The sequence below is a fragment of the Mus caroli genome, chromosome 13, assembly GCF_900094665.2.
Source record: "Mus caroli chromosome 13, CAROLI_EIJ_v1.1, whole genome shotgun sequence".
Classification (NCBI taxonomy): Eukaryota; Metazoa; Chordata; class Mammalia; order Rodentia; family Muridae; genus Mus; species Mus caroli.
In genome coordinates, this window is record NC_034582.1 from 92,549,657 (window position 1) to 92,572,604 (window position 22,948).

The 22,948-nt window shown below is 43.9% G+C and overlaps 1 protein-coding gene across 1 annotated transcript in view; it reads right to left on the minus strand.

The window, feature by feature from the left end:
- The window catches only part of Tnpo1 (transportin 1), an 88,847-nt gene extending 66,614 nt beyond the window's left edge, over positions 1-22,233 (minus strand). The window contains exon 1 of the mRNA XM_021179911.2: positions 22,105-22,233. Within this exon, the coding sequence (XP_021035570.1) occupies positions 22,105-22,119 (15 nt within the window). The 5' untranslated portion in view covers positions 22,120-22,233. The remainder of the gene's footprint in view (positions 1-22,104) is intronic.
- Positions 22,234-22,948: the final 715 nt, after the last annotated feature.

Genomic DNA, 22,948 nt, shown 5'->3' on the forward strand with positions numbered 1-22,948 from the left:
AAAAAAAAAAAAAAAGGTAAGCAGTTAGAAATGCAATTAGCAGTGTGCTGACCTAATCGTCCAGTTGTTTGCTGAAAGCCCACTCAAACAGTTAACGGGGCTGTGGCTCAGTAACCATTCAGCTACAGGAGGATGGACAGAGCAGAAAAACACAGCAAAGGAAATTATTTCAAAATGCTTTTTTTTTTTCTATTTTGTGTATCATGTTTTTGTCTGCATGTATGTGCATACGCCACATGCGTGCCTGGTGCCCAAGGCACCAGGGTATAAAAAGCCCTGAATCTGGAGATACAGCTGTGAGGCCCCACGTGGGCATGGGATTTGAACCAAGGTCCTCTGTAAGAGCAGAAAAGCCTTTGACCTGTTAGGCTTGGGTTCCTGGGCTGACCACAGTCAGACCCCTGAGTGCTGGCTGATCTGTCTGTTTCACCTTCTCAGGAAACTTGCTGAGCAACCGTCTCCCTATGTGAAACAGAGCTGATGAGAAGGTCAGACGAGGACACAGTACCACAGCACCGCTCATTCCCTCACACTGTGCTTTCCAGTAAAACTGTCGCTAACACTCCAGATCCCCCACTGCCATCTATACCATCAGACATAGGAAGAAGAATACACATATTAGTTGTGTATTATCAAAGAATATTCAAGAAAAATGGGCTGTTCAACTTGTCATGGGGGGGGGAGTTGGTGTGGTTTGAATGTCACACTGAAATTCATTTTCTAGAGGATAGCAACATGTGGGTCTCTGGAGAGTGAAAGGGTGCCCTCAGAAGAAGGCTGAGGCAGACTGTTGGCGCTTCCTCTCTTACGCCGCCATATGGTATAATCACATGAAGATACAGCAGAAAGGCACCATCCATAGACCAGGAGGGATGCCACCCAGTCTAAAGCACTTTACTACAGTGGCACGAACAGACATGGTACGTGATACTAGTACCCTAGAACCAGGAAACCGGAAAGACATCTTAGAGGAGAGTGAGGAACAAACAACAGACAGGGACATCGCATGGTGGTAACTATGAAGTCAGATACCAGTGTAATAAGCCTGCAAAAATTATGTAAGCAAACACACAGTGGTTAGTTGATAATGATCTCCAAAGTCCTCAGAGACAGATAAAATGTACCACAAGAAAACTATAGACCATCAAAACTGGAGAGCACACGCGGGAACGAGAGACGGAGGCGCTACCACACAGAAAACGCAATACGCCATAGTCCATGCCTGCTCAAGTATGCTTTTTCTTTTTAAAAAACTTTATAGTCAATACCTTAACATTATTAACTTAACAAAGTAAACTGAAGACATTTCCATCACTATAAACAGTGGCTCATACACTCCACTTTAAAGATGGATCAAAACTTTGTCTCTGTAAGTATTTGAAAAAATGTAAAAGTTCTTGGTTTTGTTTCCTATTTTCTGCCCTGTCTTCCACCCTCTGAAGACATTCTCTCTCTCCTAATTGCTGTTAGACTAACTTGCAGCGCACCAAATGGTATGGAAGACAGCAGAAAATCACATGGCATGAAGAGTAGCCTCAACATTGGCTAATGACATTGAGAACAACTTGGAACCGTGAACAGGGATAGGCTGTTTTCCTTTTAATGTATTCTAAAAAAATGAAGCTTAATGAAAAATTCATAAATGAAAGCAGGGCATCATGGCACAAGCCCCAGCACTCGAGAAGCAGAGGCAGGTGGATCTGAGCTTGAGGCCAACCTGGGATACAGACCAAGTTCCAGAAAGGCCAGGACTACACATAGAAAACCTGTCTCGAACCAACCCCCCCCCCCTCCAAGTTAATAAATAATAAAATGAGAAAATGTAAGATGGTGTTGAACAGGGGATGATAATGATAACCAACTATCCACAACAAAGTAATTGGTTGTAAGTGTATGACCCTAAAGCTGAATATTGGCCTAAGTAACTTTAATTTCTCTGACAAGCAGAGAAGGTATTTAACAGCCAGGAAATCTCATCCCCCAAACCTGGAGTTCATCAGTTAGAATAACTGTAGTTGGAGGATACCACCATTTAACCACGAGATTATAAAAAAGCACTAGACAGTAGTCAATCTTTATATTTAAAAATAAGATCTAGAAATCAAAATTACAAATTAAGAGGAAGAATTTTATTTCTGATTTATAAAAGGGAGCATCCAGTTTTATGACACCCTCCTACCTCCAAGTTTGAATGGTAGCTACTCTGATATCTGATAAGCACTTCAGTAAAGCCACAGGCCCCTTCTCTAAGGAATTGGTAGCTCATAGCCTCAGGGAAGAGAATAATGGCAGTTTAGTTTGTGACTTCATTTTCTAAGCACAACTGATGAAACTGGACAATGACCTTCCATGTGATGAATCTTAGCATGAAAAGATGAACTCACTCTATTGAATTTCCTTTCCTGGGAAGACGATCAGAAGTACTAAGAGATTTACCATTTGCCAGTTCCAAAAGCTTAAGCTAAAAGGTCACAGCTGGTAGGCAGGTAAACACAGCCAAGACAAAATTACATAGATCAGAAACTCTAAGCAGAGGATTGGGAAGAGCTGCGCAGGATCATATGGACTGACTTGCTTCCTGATTGCTTTGTAATTCTAATCCGTGAGTGATTTAAATGGAACCCACCCTAGCTTTTAAAATAATTGGAATACATTTCTTTTCGTTGAAAGAAGTTTAGCCAGAGCCAGACATGGCGCACGCCTTTAATCCCAGCACAGTGGAGGCAGAGGCAGGTTGATCTCTTGAGTTCGAGGCCAGTCTGGTCTACATAGCAAGCTCCAAGACAGCTAGGACTACATAGGGACCCTGTCTCAAAAAACAAAATGAAACCAAGAAACCCCAAACAAACAAACAAAAACAGGAGCTTAGCTAAAAAAGAAATCTCAAATACCTATTAAAATATCTATACGTAATATGATCATATAACGATAATGAGCAACAAAGTTCCCCAAGTGTTCTTGCTTCATCTAAACCTTGCAGTTCTCTGGGAACTGTTGAGTTGGTACAACAATGGCTCTGATAATCCCGGGAATGTATTTCCTTAGCTTGCATTTTCTTAGCAGCATGAATTAGCAATCAAACATCAAAGTCTCTGAGAGATACTGGGTATAATGAATAAATCCAGAAGGTAGAAAGGAAACCGAGTAAAAGATTAAGTCAGCAGCTAATACAGGCACGCGCCGTCCTTTATTAAGTTCTTGTTATTCACTCTCCTTCTTTCCTTTCTTTTGTGTGGATGTGTATGGGTGTGCATGCCCTTGTTACTGTTTATGCATGTTTGCAAGCACACATGAAGGACAAGAGCAAGGGACTTTCCTCATGAACCACCCACACTGCGAGAGTATGTGTACGTATACATGTATATTATACATACACACATATGTATATGTACACATATATAGTACACACACATACATATATGCATATTTGTTTATTTTTGAGACAGGTTTCTCTGTGTAGCCTTGGCTGTCCTAGAACTCCCTCTGTTCTAGGCTGGTCTCAAACTCAAGAGATCCACCTGCCTCTGCCACAACTGGGTTGGGATTAAAGGAATGCACCACCACTGCCCAGCTCTATTGTATATTTTTTTTAAAAACAAACTCTCAGTGACCTAGAACTTGCCAAGTGAGCTAGGCTGGCTGGCCAGGGCACCCCAGGGATCCTCCTGTCTTTGCCGCTGCAGTGCTGGCACAGGTGCATGCCATTATACCTAAGGTTTTTAAAGTGCATTCTAAAGAGCCAAGAGCCAAGTCCTTTGAAGGCCAGCACTTTACTGACTGAGTTATGTCTCCCGGCTGTGTCTGCCCTTTTAGGAAGGGCCACCACCTCACCACATTCGCTTTACTAACACTTTTAGCCATATAGGACAGTAGCACTTCTCCCTACTATGAAGCCAGTTTTAGGATACTACTTGTTTCCCAAGATCCTTCATCTCTCTCCTGCATTTCCAGGGAGTAAATTGGCATACAAACGCATGCTTTATTTGGACAAACGTGAAAGGGACTACAGCATGGTATATCAGTACAAACTTATATACTCTTGTAAGAGGAATGCATAAGTAATATTATCTTCACATAGACACAGGAAAGCATCTTGTCTCACTAGTATGCAACAGTGAAGTAACTTTTTAATAGTTTCGCAATGATGCTCTATGGAGCCAAGCTGTGATAAGCATATGTTAACCATGGTAGACTAAAACTAACACAATCTACCAGAAATAAGCTCAGCGTGTATGAATGAGCCTTACATATTCTTATGCTTTCTCCTCTCGTTGTTATTTTTCTAAGCTTGTATTCTGAGAGTACTAAATAGAGAAAAGGGTTAACTTAGATTTATTTCTATTCCAGGATCATTTCTGCTAAAGTGAATCTTCAGGGAAGAAGCCTAACATGTAACTAATGAGCTATAGCACAGCCAGCAAAGAGTCGGTCATTTCTGTGATGGCATGAAATGTTTGTGCCTAAGTGGTAAAAAGATGACAGAAGTTGCATTCACAGTATAATCACAAATATATGTATGAACTGAGATATTCTCATAACAGTAATACATAAGTAACTTTATCTGGAAAATAATTTAGAACCAAAAGACAGTACATAAAAGAAAATTCACAAGAGGAACTCCAGCATTACATAATAACACTGTCTGTCTGTCTGTCTGTCTGTCTCTCTCTCTCTCTCTCTCACACACACACACACACACACACACACACACATGTGCACACTCGCAAGCACAGAGGACTGGACAGAAACCAAAAAGTAAGTAGGTTATCAAAGTGTTGGTATCATAAGGTATTTTTCTTAAAACATTTTAAAACTGTGGGTTTATAATGCTTGTAAAGAAAAAAAATCAATCTTCCCATAGTGTCCTTGTGGGAAGTCATACGGACCTAGGGCATAGACTACCTAACCCTCAAAACTATGCGTGATACAATGGTGCCAAAGCTGTGACTTAAGCCATAGAGCTTAAATGTGTTAAACAGAGCCGGTGGGATGGCTCAATAGTTAAAAGCACTGGATGTTCTTAGAAAAGACCCAGATTCAATTCCTAGTAGCCCCATGGCAGCTCACAACTATAATTCAGTTCCACATGCTACACAGGTAAAATATCAGGAGGTTCAACTCTCATACAGACATGCATGCAGGAAAAGGTCAATTTAAATAGTCATTTAAAAAAAAAAAGGTGTTAAGGTGCTGGAGAGCTGGCAAGCACCAAGGACCAGGGTTTGCCTCCCAGCATACATGTACATAACACTCCAGTTCCAGGGCTCCACACATCCAGCACCCTCTTCTGGCTTCTACCAGCATCAGACACACACGGTACACAGGTAAAGTACCCAGACATAGAAAAAAAAATATAATGAAAATTATAATAATTTTAATGGAACAACTATTTAAAAGGCACAAAAGCATGAAATATAGACTAAATACAGAAAAAAAACCCGAAGGTTATCATATTTGACAAGCCAAGCCTTTGGGGTTAGTGAGATAGCCCAGCTGTTAAGAGCATTGCTGCTCCTGCAGAGGGAGGACCTGGATTTGACTCCTAGCATGCACATTGTGGCTCACAACCACCCCAAATGCAGTTCTAGGGGATATGACACCTCCTTCTAACCTCTAAAGGCACTAGGCACATGCATGTGAAACATGCAAACACATAAAATCAAATCTTTTTTCAAAGTTTAAAGAAAGCGGTCAAGTCTTAGTTACCTCTAAGATTCCTGTACTTGGAACCACTTTCTCCCAGATTATGGCACTGAAATGAGTAAATTTAATTCTTTTTAAAAAAAATTTCATAGGAATGAAAAAATAAAAAGTGAAACTTTTATATTGGAATGATATCAGAAAATTATATCAGAAAAGCTGTTTTATGGTTCAAGAGGCCTGGTCTCAGAGAAGGGCTGACCTGAATCTAAGAGGGCAGAGACTTGATTTTTCCTTCAGAACAGAAGTAACTGCAAAGCTCACTGTGAAAACCATTTTAACTCTGCGTGGAGCCCATTTTAACAATGGCATCGCAAAAAGAGATGACTGCTCACACTTAAGCATAAAATATCAAGTAAAGAAACAAGCAGTAATGCTGCTCAAAATTTAACTTAAGAACCAGCACGGAGATTTTATTGACTTTCAAAAGCGACAGCAGTATGTGCCTGCCAGCAGTTCCTCAGGTCTCAAGACACCTGCGTACAACTGTGAAGATGCCAGGCGGAGGCCACCAGCAAGCAACTCCAACACTGGGAGCAGGTGAGACAAAGCCTCAAACAAAACCAAAACAGACAGAGGCTGGCCAGGCGGGGGTGGCGCACACCTGTGTAACCCCAGCACTCGGGAGGCAGAGGCCAGGACAGCCAGGGCTACACAGAGAAACCCTGTCTCAAAAAAAACAAAACAAAACAAAACAAACAAAAAAAAAAAACAGACAAAAGCTACCCAGAAAATAAAGCCTGTGAGTCTACACTGGGTTTTGAGACTTGTGTAATAGTAAGTGGAACAGATTTTAACGAATTATAACTACATTATCTATGGGAAATGTATGCAGTGATGCTCTACAAGACACTAAATGCACTCACCTTCAACTGTGAGCGGTGCTCACCTAAAGGAGTAAGTGGAGCAGCACTTGCTGAGTTCATAGAACACTGAAGTCATTTTTAAAAACCTTCAGAAAACAGCAAATGAAAGTGCTCACAATTTAAAAAGTGCTGCAGATGGGATGGGCTGAGCAAAGCTGGTTTGGTAAGAAGGGGTAGGAGAGAAGTGAGGCTTACCCTGGTTTAAAACTCAGGCATAATGCGGGTGTCTGCATCACTGAGTGGATACGCACTTACAGCCCACAATTTTATTGACTTTCTAAACAAACAGCACTGTAAGCACCTTGCAGCAGTTCCCTAAGTCTTCAAGATACTGCCCTGTACGAGTAAAACTGCCACACAGAAAGGAGGACAACCACCAACGAAGTCACCCATGTGTGAGTCAATGCCTCAAAGGACTCACCGTTCCTATCTCAGCAAGAGCTGCACTTCTTATAAAACAAATTCCTAAACCTTCCCCTAGAGAAGGGAGGGGGCGTGGACACTCAATCTGCGGAAGTTGTTGTGAGGTGAGCCTTCAGTTAAAAACAACTGCCAGCAGCAACCATCTCTAGCATGTAGAGTTAACAAAATGCATGCATGTATGTATGTATGTATGTATTGTCTATGTGTGTGTGTATGTGTGTGTGCGTGTGTGTGATATGAGGTAAGTTAGAATCTTCAAGTGCTCTCCTTTTCATGCCTTCTCCTTTATTGTGCTCCTCCGTCACTGTTGTTAAACACATGTATTTCTGACATGGAAATACTATTTTAGCCTTTGATTCAGTACTATATTTAGGCTAAAACAAGATTCCAGAAAAAATTCACTACCTTTACAGGAATTCCACATCCTTTATTTATTTGAGCAAAAGATTTGGGCCAAAGGGACGGTATTTGGGAAGGGGATTCAAACTCACAGCTAGAGCCTGTCTGGAGCTAGAGCTGACAGCCAGTTTTAACCCAAACGGTCTCCCTCCAATAGTCTCTATGTTTTTTGTGGGGGAGAAGGTTTGGGGGCGGGGGGGGGACATTCCCAGACTCCACTCTTAATCCTTTGCACTATTAGTAACTGCTGAGCATGCTACACTAATTATTTAAACTCTTTTGGCTTATTTCTTCATGTAAGAAGCAACTGAATGCTGACCATATTTACTGACTGTAAATAGTGGAATATAAATGGTTATAATACACGCACAGAAGTAGACTTGTTTCTTTCTTTTCCAAGCCCCTCCACCTTCCAGAAACTGCCATTCTAGTTAATCATGCAGGTCATGCCCTGGAAGATGCTACTCGGAGCAACCTGTCACTTGGTCCTACTGAAAACTCTAAGGGCTCCTGGAGGAGGCTCGGGGCCGTGCTTGCCGGGCTCATTCCTTACACAGCCACACTGAGCAGGAAGGATGCTGCTGAGTTGGCTATGGTGGCTCATGGCTTTAATTCCAGACTCAGGAAGCAAACAGGGGAAGCTGGCTAGGAGTTCCAGGCCAGACTAGACCACACAGTGAATTTGAGGCCAGCTTGGTCTATACAGTGAGTTACAGGATAGTCGTCCCCCCCCCCCACCCCCCGGAGACAGGTTCTCTCTATGTAGCCTTGGCTGGCCTGGAACTCAGAGCTCTGCCTGTCTCTGGCTCCTGAGTGCTGGGATTAACGGTGTGCAACACTAGGCCTGCCTCAGATCCAGTGTTTTAATTTTATCCAGATGATAACTGGCCTCAGCACAAGAGGATTAATCTAAACAATTAGTATCAACAACTGAAAAGTATAATTCATGCTAGAGTCTGACATTTTGACACAGGAACTCTAAATCCCTTCACTTTCCTTTCTCTTCCTTCTGTCCTGATGCTTAGCAGCATGGAACATGACATTGGTGTCTTCTGTTAGAAGCACTGTACAGGAGAATGGCGCAGCGGTTAAGAACACCTGTTGCTCTTTCAAGACCCCTCCCTAACTCCAGTTCTAGATCAGACACCCTCTTCTGACCTCTGGCACAAGACATACATGGTATACATATATACACATAGGCAAAACTCTCAAATACTTAAAAAATAATAAATTTTAAAAAGGTTAAAAATAGACTACGAGCCTAGAAATACTGTAAAATGTATCATGTCATGTATATGGGAGTTCTGGCTGCATGTATGTCTATGCATGTCTGGGCCCATGGAGGGCAGAATAGGTGTCAGACATCCTGAAACTTAAGTTATATGGTGTGAAACCCCATGTGTATACTGGGAATTAAAGCTGGGTCCTCTGCAACACCAGCCTGTACTCTTAACCAGTGCGCCATCTCTCCATGTCCCGATCTGGAAACTTTTAAAGTATCACTGCCTCTAATCTAAATATTTGATTTCTTTGATTTCATCTTTTTGCTATGTACTGCATGGAAGGACTCAAGAACACCCTCCTTAGCTGAGTTCTGGCTCTGTCATTTATCAGTCATAGAAAAATAGTGACTGTAGAATTAAGTCTAAGAATAGAATAAGAGCGCCAATAGTACCTATAGCTCGTGGGTTGTTATGAGAGTGAAATGGCAAAGTTCTCTCCTGCTTCTCTCTCCCCCCTCTCCGTGTGTTTGTTTTTCAAGACAGGCTTTCTCTGTGTGGCCCATCCTAGAACACTCAAACCAGGCTGGCTCACAGAGATCCACCTGCCTCTGCCTCTCAAATGCTGGGTTAAAGGCACCGCTACCTCCTGGCTCAAAGTTCTGTCTTAAAACACAAAATGAAAAAAAAAAAGACAAAAAAAACCTTCTCTTCTAAAAAAGTGTTAACAATTAGATATAACACAAAAGTCTGGACTGCACTACATACTGAAATAAAAACACAACCAGTATACAGGATATTACTGAAACAAACAACGGACTTTTCTGTGCATTTAAAATTCCCTCATAAATATCTTAAGACTACAAAAAGGCTGCTCAGCAGACTCATACCCAAGTGCCTCTACTCCCCTCTCCTTGCAGAAATGCTCCACAATGCCGCAGTCACCATCCTTCCTCCTCTCCCTGCCTCAGCCCTAGCACAGCGCAGAACAGAGGGCCCACTTCCTCACCTCTGCAGTGGCACATCTCCACGGTTCCCTTACCTCACTGCTGCTGTCAGGCTCCTTAGATGACTCATAGCCCCTCAACACTGTAACACTACAGGACCTCTTCTTTTCTCCATATCCATAATTTCTAAATAGAACCCTGAATTCTGGACTCAAATATCCAATGTAAGACATATCCCTGTGTCTGTGAGATAGCCATCTCATAATCAGGTAGGTGAAACAGAGAAATCTGTTTTTGTAGCTCTGATAGCTTAGAACTTGCTATTTGCTCACAAGTTCTGTCATTCCAAACTAGCCCTGAACAAGTCATGATCCCCTCCTACCCTCCCAGCCTGTTGTCATTAAATGTCACTAGTTTTTGCCCCGCTGTTCAGATCAAAGCATTAAAACACCCACAGAGTTGCCCAAATATACCTTCAAATGTGTTCTTATCAGGCTGCTCAGTTCGGGGAAGTCCAGACAGTATGCTTTCTAAGAACAGGACCTGCTACAGCAATTCCTAGGCCTCCATTTTATTCCCTCCCAGCTGCTTAAGATGAAGCAGCACCATAGACCTGGTGAACCCTGTAATTAATCTTGGACGGAGTTTTATAGGCCTATGGTAGCCTCCAGGGCTCTAATTTAACCTAGGGCTGAACTTCTCCAAGTGAATTACCTACTGCCCACCTTGTTTGCCATGTTTCAGTCACATCTGTTCCTTGCTATGTTCAATTTGTTCCTATTACTGGCCTTTAGTTTTGCAATCTCTCTCGAAAAATCTCCCACTGGCTGCTCCTTCCTTTACCCAGCCTTCTGACCACAGTGACACTTTAGAAAGGCCATGTTCTCCTCTCCCTCTCCACCCTACCCATCTATTTCTTGTCACTGCTTCATTTTTTTTTAAGTATCTATTTCATTATTTTCCTTTTACTTCATTAAAAAAAACCTCCAACAAAAAATTAATATGACTCTTTTCATTGCCAGGAAAAAAAAAAAAACAGTATGAACCGATACTGGTTCCCTTCCCAGAAGCACCAGGGATGTGCATCTGTATTATCTGTGTAAAGTTCTTTTCTATGCATAGAAACATGTAGAAACAATAAAGCATTTTATCTCTGCCCTGTAACAAATCATTCAAAATGTGCCTTACTTAGCTTCCCTAGTCATTGTCTATAGAATGAACGAATAGTTCATAGGTTGAATGACCTACAGCGTAGGTCACTGATGGATACTTAACCTATTAACAGTTTTAAACCAATGAAAGCCATTTACTGAGCTATTTTACTGAGTATACATTTCAGAGTTTCTATAGCTGTATGGTTGAAAACAGGACTGAAAAGGGACAGAGAGATTGGGAAGGGCAGGGACTACGTAACAGAACACTTCCCAACCATGTGCTCACTGCAGTCACTCTCCAGCACACCAAACAAACAAACAAAAACAGTAACAATGAACATTGCCACCAATAGCAAACAAAACAAACTCTACAGACTCTACATGCCACAGATGTCTTGCATGCTCTTTATTTTACAACCCTTTAGAAAGTAAGATCTGAAAAAAGACTTAGAGGTTGTCACTGAGCTAAGCAGGCGAAGGCTGCTGACCCTACAGATGGTGGAAACAGCATGGCGGGAAAGACTCAAAGCGGCCGCAGGAAGTGAGGACAGGAGCATGAGGAGAAGGAAGAACGGTTGAACAGCTCAGGCAGGCCAGTTCAGTGTAGGGCCCAGCTTTATTCTGAGTGTCAGTTAGGAGTATTTGTATATGTACAGGCTGCTATAACAGAATCACAAATTAGCTAACTTAAATACAGTAGCAGTCGCTCACGATCTGCAGATTAGGAAATTCATGATTAAACTATTGTTGGAATTTGGTCAGGGCCTTCCTTCTGGCTCACAGATATTCCTTTTTGCTGTATCCTCCAAAGGACATCTTTTATGAAGAGCACTACAACTACTCATGAAGACCTGACTCTCCTAATTTAATCACTAAAGTCCCCATTTCCAAATATGATCAGTATGGGAGTCAGGGTCCCTACATGAGTTTTGGGAGGATACATGTTTTCAGACCACAGTAGAAGCTACTGTGGATGGAATGGAAAAGTAGTAAGGGCTGTAATGATTTGTAGCAGCTTCACTTTGGCTAATGAACTGAAAAACAAACAAACCAACCAACCCACTGATTGGAGAGGCCAGGGAGAATGGGCAGACCACATGGTAACCAGCAGTACTGTCAGTGAGCAGGCTGCTAGGGCAGTGGCTGGGACCAGGGGATGGAGGTAGGAGGAAGCATGAGTAGCTAGCTCTTCAATGTATTTTGAAGATACGGAAAACAGGCTGACCTACAAGAGTGGAAGTGAAGTTCACAAGTGAAGGCCACAGTTTCAGAAGGCAGCAGGCAGCAGGCTGTGGGGAGCAGCAGCGGCACAGTTTGGGACTAAGCTTGAACACTGAGTTAACAGCTGCCATTAGACACTAAGGTAGAGATAATGAACAGGCAGTTACATAAATGAGGCTGGATTAGAGGCCAAGGATACAGATTCAGGCATTGTTGACATTTAGAAGACATTTCAAACCATAAGACTGAAAAGAAGAGACGGAGATGGAGAAGTGTGGCCAGCAGGACAGAGCCCAAGGGCTTTGCAGTATTAAGATGTCAGTGAAAAGACAAAACTACTGGCAGAGCAGTTACAAGGAGCCCACACTGGGGTGGTGAATAATGAGTACAGTAACCTGGAAAGCAAAGAAGCAAGTTTGTCAAGATGAAGGGGAGGAAATGGCTGGGACAGACGCTGCCAGTACAATCTGAGAACTAGGAAAAATCACCACAGGTGTACCTGAGGAGGCATTGGCTAAACTGGTGGAGCAAAGCCCTGCCTGCAGAAAGATTAAGAGAATCCTGGAGGAATAAAGTTGGTAATAGCAAGTGCTGACAATTCTGCTGAAGTGGGTCGATTCCTAGGGCGAGAGAAGTACAGTCATTCCCCCCTGAACAACAGTTCTCCAGTTGTTGATCCAACAGAGGGCAGACTGAAGAGGAGGGCAAATAAAACCTGTGTCTAGTAAACATGACTCCGACTTTTTATTTCCTAAGCAATACAGTAAGGATAACAGCCATTAACGTAGAATTTACATTCAGTATTATAAATCATCTAAAAATAACTATGAGAATATGAGAGTGCATGTACGTTCTATACAAATACTATGCCAACATTATAAAGGGGATTTGTACATCTGTAAATCTTGTTACCCTTGTGGGGGGGAGGGGTGTCCTCGAAACAATGCTTCACAAACACTGAGATGACTATAGTAGCCTGTCTGTCTGCTTAGAATGGTTTCATAATGAAAATAAGCCAGACATTTAGTGGTACACACTTTTAATCCCTGCACTTGGGAGCAGAGGCAGGCTGTGAGTTTAGGGTCAGCCTGTTCTACAGTGAGTTCCAGGCTAGCCAGGGGACTACACATTGAAACTGTGTCTCCAAAACAAACCAACCAACAAACAAAAGGAGCAAATGTATAATTCTTATTCATGAGTGAAAAAATGACAAGGGAAGGCCAGGACTGCTCCTAGGCACGGTGGAGGACAAAGTTTATTGTAGATAAGAAGGAGACCACACTGGGACAGCCCAGGACACTCATAACCTTGAGTCATTTGAGAAGAACCAGGTGCAGCAGCCAAGAGGCAAAGGTGCAAAAGGGGCGGGTAACCAAAATGGTGGACAGGTAGGGAGAGACTGAGAGTCTGGCATCCAGGTCTACTTTGTCTTAAGCAGATGAGAGAAGATGGATCCAGTACAAAAGCAGACAACAGGACGCTAAGGTCACAGGCAGGAGACAGCACATACTAACACAGATACTTGTAAGTTCCTGGGGATGGCAGGAGTGTGGACACTTTCTTCACATTACTTCAGTTTGCTTAACAAAGTAGAAAGCTAAGTCATGGGCTTGAAGTGAGGATGGGAGAAGAGACATGAATCTGTAAAAAGAGAAGCCATGAGACTGTCACTTAGTAGTAGAAAGGAAATCCAGGAACACCAGCCATCATGCAGGCCATGAGATTTACATGAGATTCTACAGTTGTACAGTTTGTCCACATACAGGCTCACAGAAGCAAGTACAAAACAAAGCACAGAACTGGTCTTAACTGGGCCCCTGGTTCTGCCAAACAACAAAAATAAGCAAAAAAACAAGGAAGGAGATCCAAAATTCCATGACTAACCGTGGAATTTTAGCTGAGTGAAGGCCATGTAAAACAGAGTGAAAACAAGACAGCAAGTGGCCGAGAAGACAGGGATGGGTGTGGGGTGCTCCACAATCCAGAAGCTGGCGGGTGTGAGGGCCTGGGCGTAAACCACAAAGGCAGGAGTAGAGGTCACAGGGTGGAACACCATGCAAGAGTAACTACAGAAGTGCAAACCACTGCCTGATCTCACTAGGTATTATGTATGGTAGGGTATAAAACGACCCATTACACTCCTGCTGACTTCAATATACAAAGAACAGGTGGTACTAGAAACAAACAGGTATAGGCTGGGGCTTTGGGGAGAGAATAGTCTAAAAGCAGGAAAGAGACTTCAAGTTGTTTTTCCACTTCTAGGAAATATGAAAAATTATGCAAAATCAACCAACTAACTGAGGCACAACTGTGCCAGGTTCCCAGCAATTTAAGAAAGAAAGCCCAGGCACAGTGGCACATGGGAGGCAGAAGTAGGACTGTGAGTTTGAGACCAGCCTGAGATACAGAGGGAATGCCTAAATAATCAGGAGAAAGTAGATGGATAGGAGATGGCGATGGAGAAAGAAGGGCATGTGTTCAGGGGCTAGAGAGCTGTCATAGCATTGTTCTTGCTCAAGACCCAGGTTCCATTCCCAGCATGCACATGACACCTCACAACCTTCTGTCATTCTAGTCCCAAGGGATCCAAAACCCTTTCTGACCTTCCCTGGCACAGGCTTGCATATGGTGCACATATCTGCATACAGGCCAAGCACTCATAAAATAAATAAATCTAAGAAATATTTTTAAAAGAAGAAAGAATATGTTGAAAGGGGCCGTGGAGCTGGCTCAGTGGTCAAGAGCACTTGCTGAGGACCCAGGTTCAGCACCCACAGGGTCACAGTCACAACAATCCAGATCAAGTGGATTGGATGTACCAAATATGTACAATGCATATACATACGTGTAAGCATAACACTCACACATAAAAATAAATAACCCTTAAAGAAAAACACAAAAATATGCTGAAAATTCTTTTTGGTAGGTGGACAGTAAACCCCAGAGGACACAAAATAAAGGTAAGAAGGGTTAAGATGGGGAGGTGGGTGGATAATGCGACTATGAACAGACATGTTACAAATCTGATAAATGAAATGCAGATGAAGGCTGACGAGGAACCAGGAGCCTCTGCAGTTACTGACAAAGACATCCTGATACCTGACTCATCCATCTTGTTAAGAAATGGAAGCTACTATGGTAAAATGGTTTTACTTTAAAATACCTAGGTTGGGTGTGGTGGCATATACCCACATATGGTATATTTAATTTCAGCACTTGGGAGGCAGAAGCAAGAGGATCTCTGTGAGTTCCAGGCCAGCTGGGTCTATGTAGTAAGTCCTAGGCCAGCCAGGATTATACAGAGAGCCTGTGGCAATAAGAACAAGAATAAAGTAATTGAACTGTTTTCCTTTTTATGTATTTCATAATCTGAAAAACCCATTCTGTTCTTGATGATTTATACAAGTAATGAACATGTTTCATTTCAAAATTTCAATTGTTTATTCTAGTGTAATGTGAATTAAGACACTTGAAGCAAATCTGACCACACCAGTTAGTATTGTTGCTGTCTGAAACTGCTTTGCACTACAATGGCAAGGCTAGTATGGACCAGAGAGTAGAAAATATCTATAATCTGCCATGTATGCTCAGTGGACCAAGAACACAGTAGGTGCTTACCTCCTGCACACACAGAGGAATGGGCTTCCACCTCCCAACGCTCCAACTGCACTCTACTCTTCATGGATTCCTCCTAGGCCTCCCTGGGCTACAGCAAACCTGTCAGCCTCTGACAGGGCCTGCGGCATCCTCTGCTCTCATCTCTCTCCACAGCTACTGCACCAGGCAGCTTGCGCTCTTTCCAGCTGAGGGAGCCGTCTTCCATGAGTTTACTGCTTTAACTACTGACTTCTGAAAACCGTGTTTACTAAATATTTCCTTCTCTTGTTAAATACTGGGGTATATGTGTGTCCGTCCAGAGAGTGCTTCACTGCTGAGTGTGTCTGGGTAAGTAGCCTGCAAGCTTCCTGGGAGTCCCCCGTGTCTCCCTCGCATCTCTGTAGGAGAAGCTGATTACAGGGCTTTACATGTGTGCTGGGACCTAAGCCGGCTCACTTTCATGGCAAGCACCTGACCCAGGGAACAACCTCCTAGCTCAGACAGTTTTCAAAAATGTTAATCCCTAATGGAGACAAATGAAAGCTGGCTCTGTAACTCTATGTTCACTTTTTAATGATGTGATTGTCATTACTGTTAAGCATTTGCTTACAGAAATACAACAGTTTGAAACATTCAATTATTTCTCGCCTATAATTTCTTTTGTTAGGAAAGACAAAAGTGTCAGGAAGGACCTGTGTCCTTTCTGGGACAAGCACTTCTGGTGGGCGTGAAGGAGTGCAATGTCACTATCTCATCAATGTTTCAGTCAGCTGTAAAATGCAACCCACCTGCTTGTATGTGGGGTTTGCCTTCCTTCTGTTTTCAGCATGAAATCTTCTATCCTTCTTATGTTAAACAGCTCTAGTCTTCTTGGCTTATTTTCCATTAAGACTTTCATTTATTTCACCAGGAATGGGCTTCATCGAGTATAGTTTTCAATTCAATTACTTAATGGGCCTTTAAACTTCTCTTAAGTCACTAAATTTAATCAAATTTGTGATATCTTTGGTTTTTCCCTTTGCCATTTGTTGGAAAGCATTACTAAGAATGCTGAGCCCACATATTGTTGCTGCGTCCATTTCAGAATCCAGATGTCTCTCTCTATATATTATATATCTCTATGTATACAATTAGATTTCCTCCAGGTAAAGAGGTTTTTGGTTTTTTTTTGTTTTGTTTTGTTTTTTTATTTTTCTAAAATGTGGAAAGTTAAGGTCTGTCTGGTTTATTTTGTAACTTAACCATTCATTACTTGGAGTATGCACTACACAGAAATGTACAAGTAGTATCTTTTAGACAGACAGACCTAGATTCAGAGTCAGGCTTGCATATCTAGCCCTTGTGCAAAATGCATCTCCACCTTTTCCCATCAATCAGGCAAAAATAATTTCCATGTGTAACACAGAACTATGATGATGAGAATTCTGTATAAGAAATGATATATGCCAGACAGATGACTACAGGTCCCTCCTGACACACTACAATGGGAAAGAGCATGATTCAGTCCTCCGTCTCCTTTGTCTCCCAACAGTGGTGCATTAGCATTATGCTGCTTCTATTTATTTCATAAACATTACCAAATTCCCTCAAGCAAGCCTAGCATAGTAGTGAACATCTATTACCTCCGCACAGGGATGATGGCGGCAGAAGGGGATGATCTGAGGCTAACCATGAGCAACAGAGAGGCTGTCTTCAAACAAACAACAGCAGCTTGTAAGCACATGCTAAAGCAAGAGGATGAAGAGTTTAAGGGTTGCCTGGACTAGAGTGAGTTCAAGGCCAGCGCTCATAACTTAGTCCATCCTCAACATGTAGCCTGCATGAGGTCATGAGCTCAATCTCTAACACTACTCACACAGACAGTAACAGCAATAAAGATCAAACCACCACCAAGAGCAGAACAGAGCAGTCCACAACATTAATCCAAGCACTCAGAAGGCAGAGGCAGACCTCTGTGAGAATGAAGCTAGCCTGGTCTTCTGAAAGTGTTCCTGTACGGCCAGGGCTTCATAGAGGGGCCCTGTCTCAAACCACCACCATGAAAAATAAACCTGCTGTCTTAGTTAGGGTTTTACTGCTGTAAACAGGCACCATAACCAAGACAAGTCTTATGATAAACATTTAATTGGGGCTGGATTACAGGTTCAGAGGTTTAGTTCAGTATTATCAAGGCAGGAACGCGGCAGCATCCAGGCAGAGGAGCTGAGAGTTCTTTATCTTCATCTGAAGGCTGCTAACAAAATACTGACTTCCAGGCAGCTAGGATGAGGGTCTTAAGCCCATGCCCACAGTGACACACCTACTCCAATAGGCCACAACCATTCCAACAGGGACATACCCTCTAATAGTGCCACTCCCTGGGCCAAGCATATACAAACCATCACATTCCACTCCCTGGTGTCCATAGACTTATTCAAACACATGAGTATGGGGGTCATATCTAGCCATAGCATAAAAGTACATTTAGTCCAACTTCAAAAGTCCCCATAGTCTGTAGTGGTCTCAACAATGTTAAAAGTCCAAAATTCAAAGTCTCTTCTGAGATTCATCCGACCACTTAACTGTAATCCCCAAAGCAAGGCAGGAAACCAGCTGGGCAAACTCCAAACTCTGCATCTCCATGGATAATGTCAAAGCAGTCTTCAGATCTCCAACTCCTTTTTCATCTGTGTTTAAACTGCTTTCTCCTGGGCTGATTCCACTCCCTGTTAGCAGCTTTCATGGATCTGGCATCTTTAGTATCTTGGGGTCTCCAAGTCAACTTCAACCTCACAACTTCTTGTTTCAATGTCTGAGATTCACACATGATCTTCTGGGTTCCTCGAAAGGACTGGTATCACTTCTCCAGCTCTGCCCTCTGTAGCACCCTAAGCTCAGGTTGATCCACTCCACTGCCATAGCTGTTCTTGGTGATCAGCCAAGAACATCCCCAATACTCTGGGGCCTTCTGCTGCAACTGGGCTTTACCCATCGCCTCTCATAGGCTCTCTTCATGGTGCCAAGCCTCAAATCCTTCAGTCCTGTGCCATTAACTGCAACCGAGGCTGCACCTTCACCAATGGCCTTCCATGGCCTCCAAAATGCCAAGCCTCAGCTGCTCTTCATGACTTCATGTCTTCAAACCAGTACCACCTGAGTGACCCTTCAAGTACAGCAGCAGCAGGAGGTATAGCCTTGGCTATATCTGGAACACAGCTTTTTTTGTGCTCACAGAAAACACTTCCCAGATTTCACCTCTGTGATACTGACTTCCAGGAAGCTAGGACAAAGCTCACGCACACGGTGACACACCTACCTACTCCTACAGGGGCACACCTTCTAATAGTGCCACTCCCTGGTCTGAGCATATACAAACCATCACACTTGCCTTAAGCAAAAGCAACCTGACAATATGAATTCAGAAATTTGAATGATACCCAGCATCTTAATGAAACATCTAAAATGCAGTTAATTGTCTCATGCACAAAGATGTTCGGGGTAGTGATTATGTAACTACAAAAAACAATTAAAAACTCTTTAATTATAAGAAATTCACACAAACATTACACATTCATAAAAAACAAACAATATCACTTATTAGCTTAAGAAAATGCAAGCAGAAAATTACTTATGCAATAAAATCTCAACTGTGTAAATATACACATTTGTAGACAATACAATGAAGGGCTTATAGAAATTACTGTACTCCCAGCACTCGGGAGGCAGAGGCAGGCGGATTTCTGAGTTCGAGGCCAGCCTGGTCTACAAAGTGAGCTCCAGGACAGCCAGAGCTATAAAGAGAAACCCTGTCTCGAAAAAACAAAAAAAAAAAAAAAAAAAAGAAATTACTGTACCATCCTGAAATTGGCAATTTTACGTTTATTTCTCATAGTTATAAAAAAAACTGAAAATGATGATGACGAGAACATTAGTAATTTGTGGAGCACCAACTCCATGTGGACCTGGTTCTGAGAGCTTCCTATGTGAACTCAGTTCTCAGAACACAATCAACTGAGATGATGTAACCTGTTTCACGTTACACTGACAATTACAAAGGGCCTGGCTTAGATGCCCATCCACATGCAGGACAAGCCTACCTTGTATCATAACCTAAGCCATTAGAAGGACACCGATGATTCAAACTCCTCACACTGAGAGCCACCTGTCTCCTTTCCATACTAAGTTCAAATAGTTCCACTGCCACTGACTGCCTTCTAGAAATAAGATGTGAGCCGGGCGTGGTGACGTACACCTTTAATCCCAGCACTTGGGGGGCTGAGGCAGGCGGATTTCTGAGTTCAAGGCCAGCCTGGTCTACAAAGTGAGTTCCAGGGCAGCCTGGGCTACACAGAGAAACCCTGTCTCAAAAAAACAAGAAAAAAAAAATTTGAAGACAAATCCCCATCCTCATTTCTTGTTTCATCTGAGCATGAAGATGCTTGAAAGCCAATATTCTTACTCATCACACCAACTAAAGTCCTTCTAAGAACAGTGCCTAGGATAGATGTGTCAGAGCCACACACACGCTCTGAGAACCTCCCTTCCTAACCTCTACCTGCCTAACCACAGTCCACCCACTCTCACAAACCTCCGTCCAACCGTGGATACACTCCTCTAACCTGCTAGAGCCTTACTAACACTAGCCAAGCAGGACCTCATCTTGTGAGAAGTTTCCTTTTGGAAGGGGCACTGTCCTCCATGATTCTGAAAACATCACCAGTTACACTCTAGCTCAGCTCTCTCAATCTCTGCACATAAGCATTTGGGGGAAGGGGGCCACATCTTTGGCATCTTATACCACATTCTTTTCTTTCTTTCCTGGTTTGTTTGTTTTTGGAGACAGGGTTTCTCAGTGTAGACCTGGCTGTCCTGGAACTCAGAGATCTGCCTGCCTCTGCCTCCCCAGGGCTGACAGTAAGTATATCTGGCCTGGCAAAGAAAGGCAGTCCCCATGCTGTCACCTTCCTCTCTTTCATTTATTCTGGTTACATTTACTTCATGTGGAACTTGACTTGGCTTCCTTAGAACCTGACTTCTTTTCAAAAAAAAAAAAAAAAGCTTGCTAATATGGCTAACAAACAAGAAATTCCTCTAAATATAGCATGTTCACATTTCAACACAATTTAAGAAAACTGAATGCACACAATCACTTTAACGTAAGTAAAAAAAAAATAGTCATGAAAGCAATGACTATAACAATTATTGATACTGGAAATAGTCACAGCTAGGATAATTTTTTTTTTTAGATAAAATTCTATCCTGTTGCTATTATATAATGGCAAAAAGGCTTTTAGGAATGGAGGGAGAAATACAAAAATATTTTCTACAGGTCTTTCAGTGGGAGGATTTCAGTAATTTCTGGCCAGGGCAGGACGGAAAAGCACAAGGCCGAAGCCCTCTTCAGAAAGGGAAGACGAACCACTCACAGTGCAGTACGTGTACACCGACTGAAGTAAAAGCTGAATTGCCAAACCACTATTCACCCACACACTGCAAGTGTCAAGGAGTTTAAAAGAAATCGGCCACCTCTAAAGTAGTATTTTTCCTTTGCACTTGCAAATTTCCACATAGACCAGCCATTCTCTAGAACCAGGACGGAGGGTTACAGGGCAGTAACAAGGATCACTTCTCACCAACTACATTAGTACACTTTCTTACCACACTTAAGTGGGAGTTTCGATAGGGAAACTCAAAACCCAGCAGGCACTTTTGGTATCCTAAAGATGAACACATCTGAGCGTGCACATTGCAGACAGACAGGTCAGTTCCAAATACTGATTTCACCGAATATTTTGCATTTAAGGAGCGTCTTCTCCTTAGGGGGGAAAAGCATTGCTTCCGTACTCATTGAAGCCATCACTGTTTTTCGAACAGGACATACTAAGCTTCTTAATACAATCTCCCCAACTAGTGGACAGCCTCCAACTTCGTTTCTACAGCTAATAGCAGCTGATTCGCGACTGGCATAACAAAGTGAAACTGTAAACAATCCCTGCAAACCCCACGTGATTTAAAAAAAAAAATTAAACCCCGCGAGATCATTTCTAAGAGGAAGAAAGCCTTTCTAAAACCAGTTTGATTGTGGTGGCGGGTCTGTTCCTCGGCGGCCGTTCCCCGTGGCGTGGGCGGACAGAGGCAGACGTGCGAAACCCACAAACCTAAGCAAAACCCGTAGTTACAAACATTAACATTATGTTCACAGGTCGCGAGGCCAGCAGGCCCTCGGGGGAGACGGATCAGCTGGGCTGCAGAAACCAGAGTGTGCGAGGCTCCGGGACAAAGACCGGCGACCTCCGGCCCTCGCACCGTGCGGCCTGACCGGCACCGCAGCGGCTCGGCCCGCCAGCCTCCCGCCACCCCCAGGACCGACCTCCCCGCTCCTGGGGCGCCGCCTGCCCCGTCCGGGACCCGCAGGGCGCCCGGGACCGCAGCTGTTGGGCTTAGAACCGCGCCGTCGCCGGCGGCTCCAAACGGCCAGGCCCCGTCCGAGAGGGCGGACAGCGGAGCGCGGTCCCCTCGGCGCGGCGGCCGGTCCGAGCTCGCTCCGGCCGCTTCCCACAAGCCTCCGCCCTGGCCACGCACCCTCACGCCAACCTACCCGGTCCCACACCATCCCAGAGGCCTCCGGCGCTCGGGCCTTTCTGCCGAAGCGGCGCTGCCTCCCGTCCGGGGCCTGAAATGGCTGCGGAACAAAGAGAATCCGGGCTCCGGCGAGCGCCGGTCCGATTGGCCGGGGGGCGGAGCCCGGCGCGGGAATCTTCGGCGGCGGTCGCCTTGGTAACGGCGACAGGGCTGGGAAAACTGCGGCCTGGGCCTTGCTGGCTTGCGTCGGGCGGGCGGCGCGCAGCAGCGGTTTTCACCAAGCGGGGTCCCGGGGTCGACGCCTCGGCCCCGTGCCCGCCTCACACCCCCTCGCGCCCGCTGCAGCCCCCACAAGCCAGCCTGGGGCTCAGTCGCGGCCTCCGCTGCCCAGCCCGTTGAGTGTGAACGCCCAGATGCAGGGCCCTTCCGGCGGCAGGTGACGTGCGTGCCCGGAGTGCACTCGTGTTCCCCCGGGAGACCGCCGAGCCCAGAGCCTGGCGACACCCAACAGGCCGCTCGTCCCACGGTGGAACTGTTACAGCTTCCCTGGCACAAGGCAGAAGGGTGTGGGCGGGCGGCGGCCCCCTTGATAACACAGGGGCTTCTGAAATGTGCTGATGTAGCACGAAACTACCATATAAAACCAAATGAAATGATTTAGAAAATTAGGTTTACATCTCTAGGTATGTTTTTACTATAAAGCTAGTTCCCTGAGCTTGGAAATAATAAACTCTCCTCTCTCCTTATACAGCCACCTCGAGAGAGGTACTGTAACTTCAAGCTGAAAGTGTTTTAAAATGGGAGAGGTAGGCACTTTTCAAGCCAGTTGCAATAATGGTAATGAATAGATATGAATTATT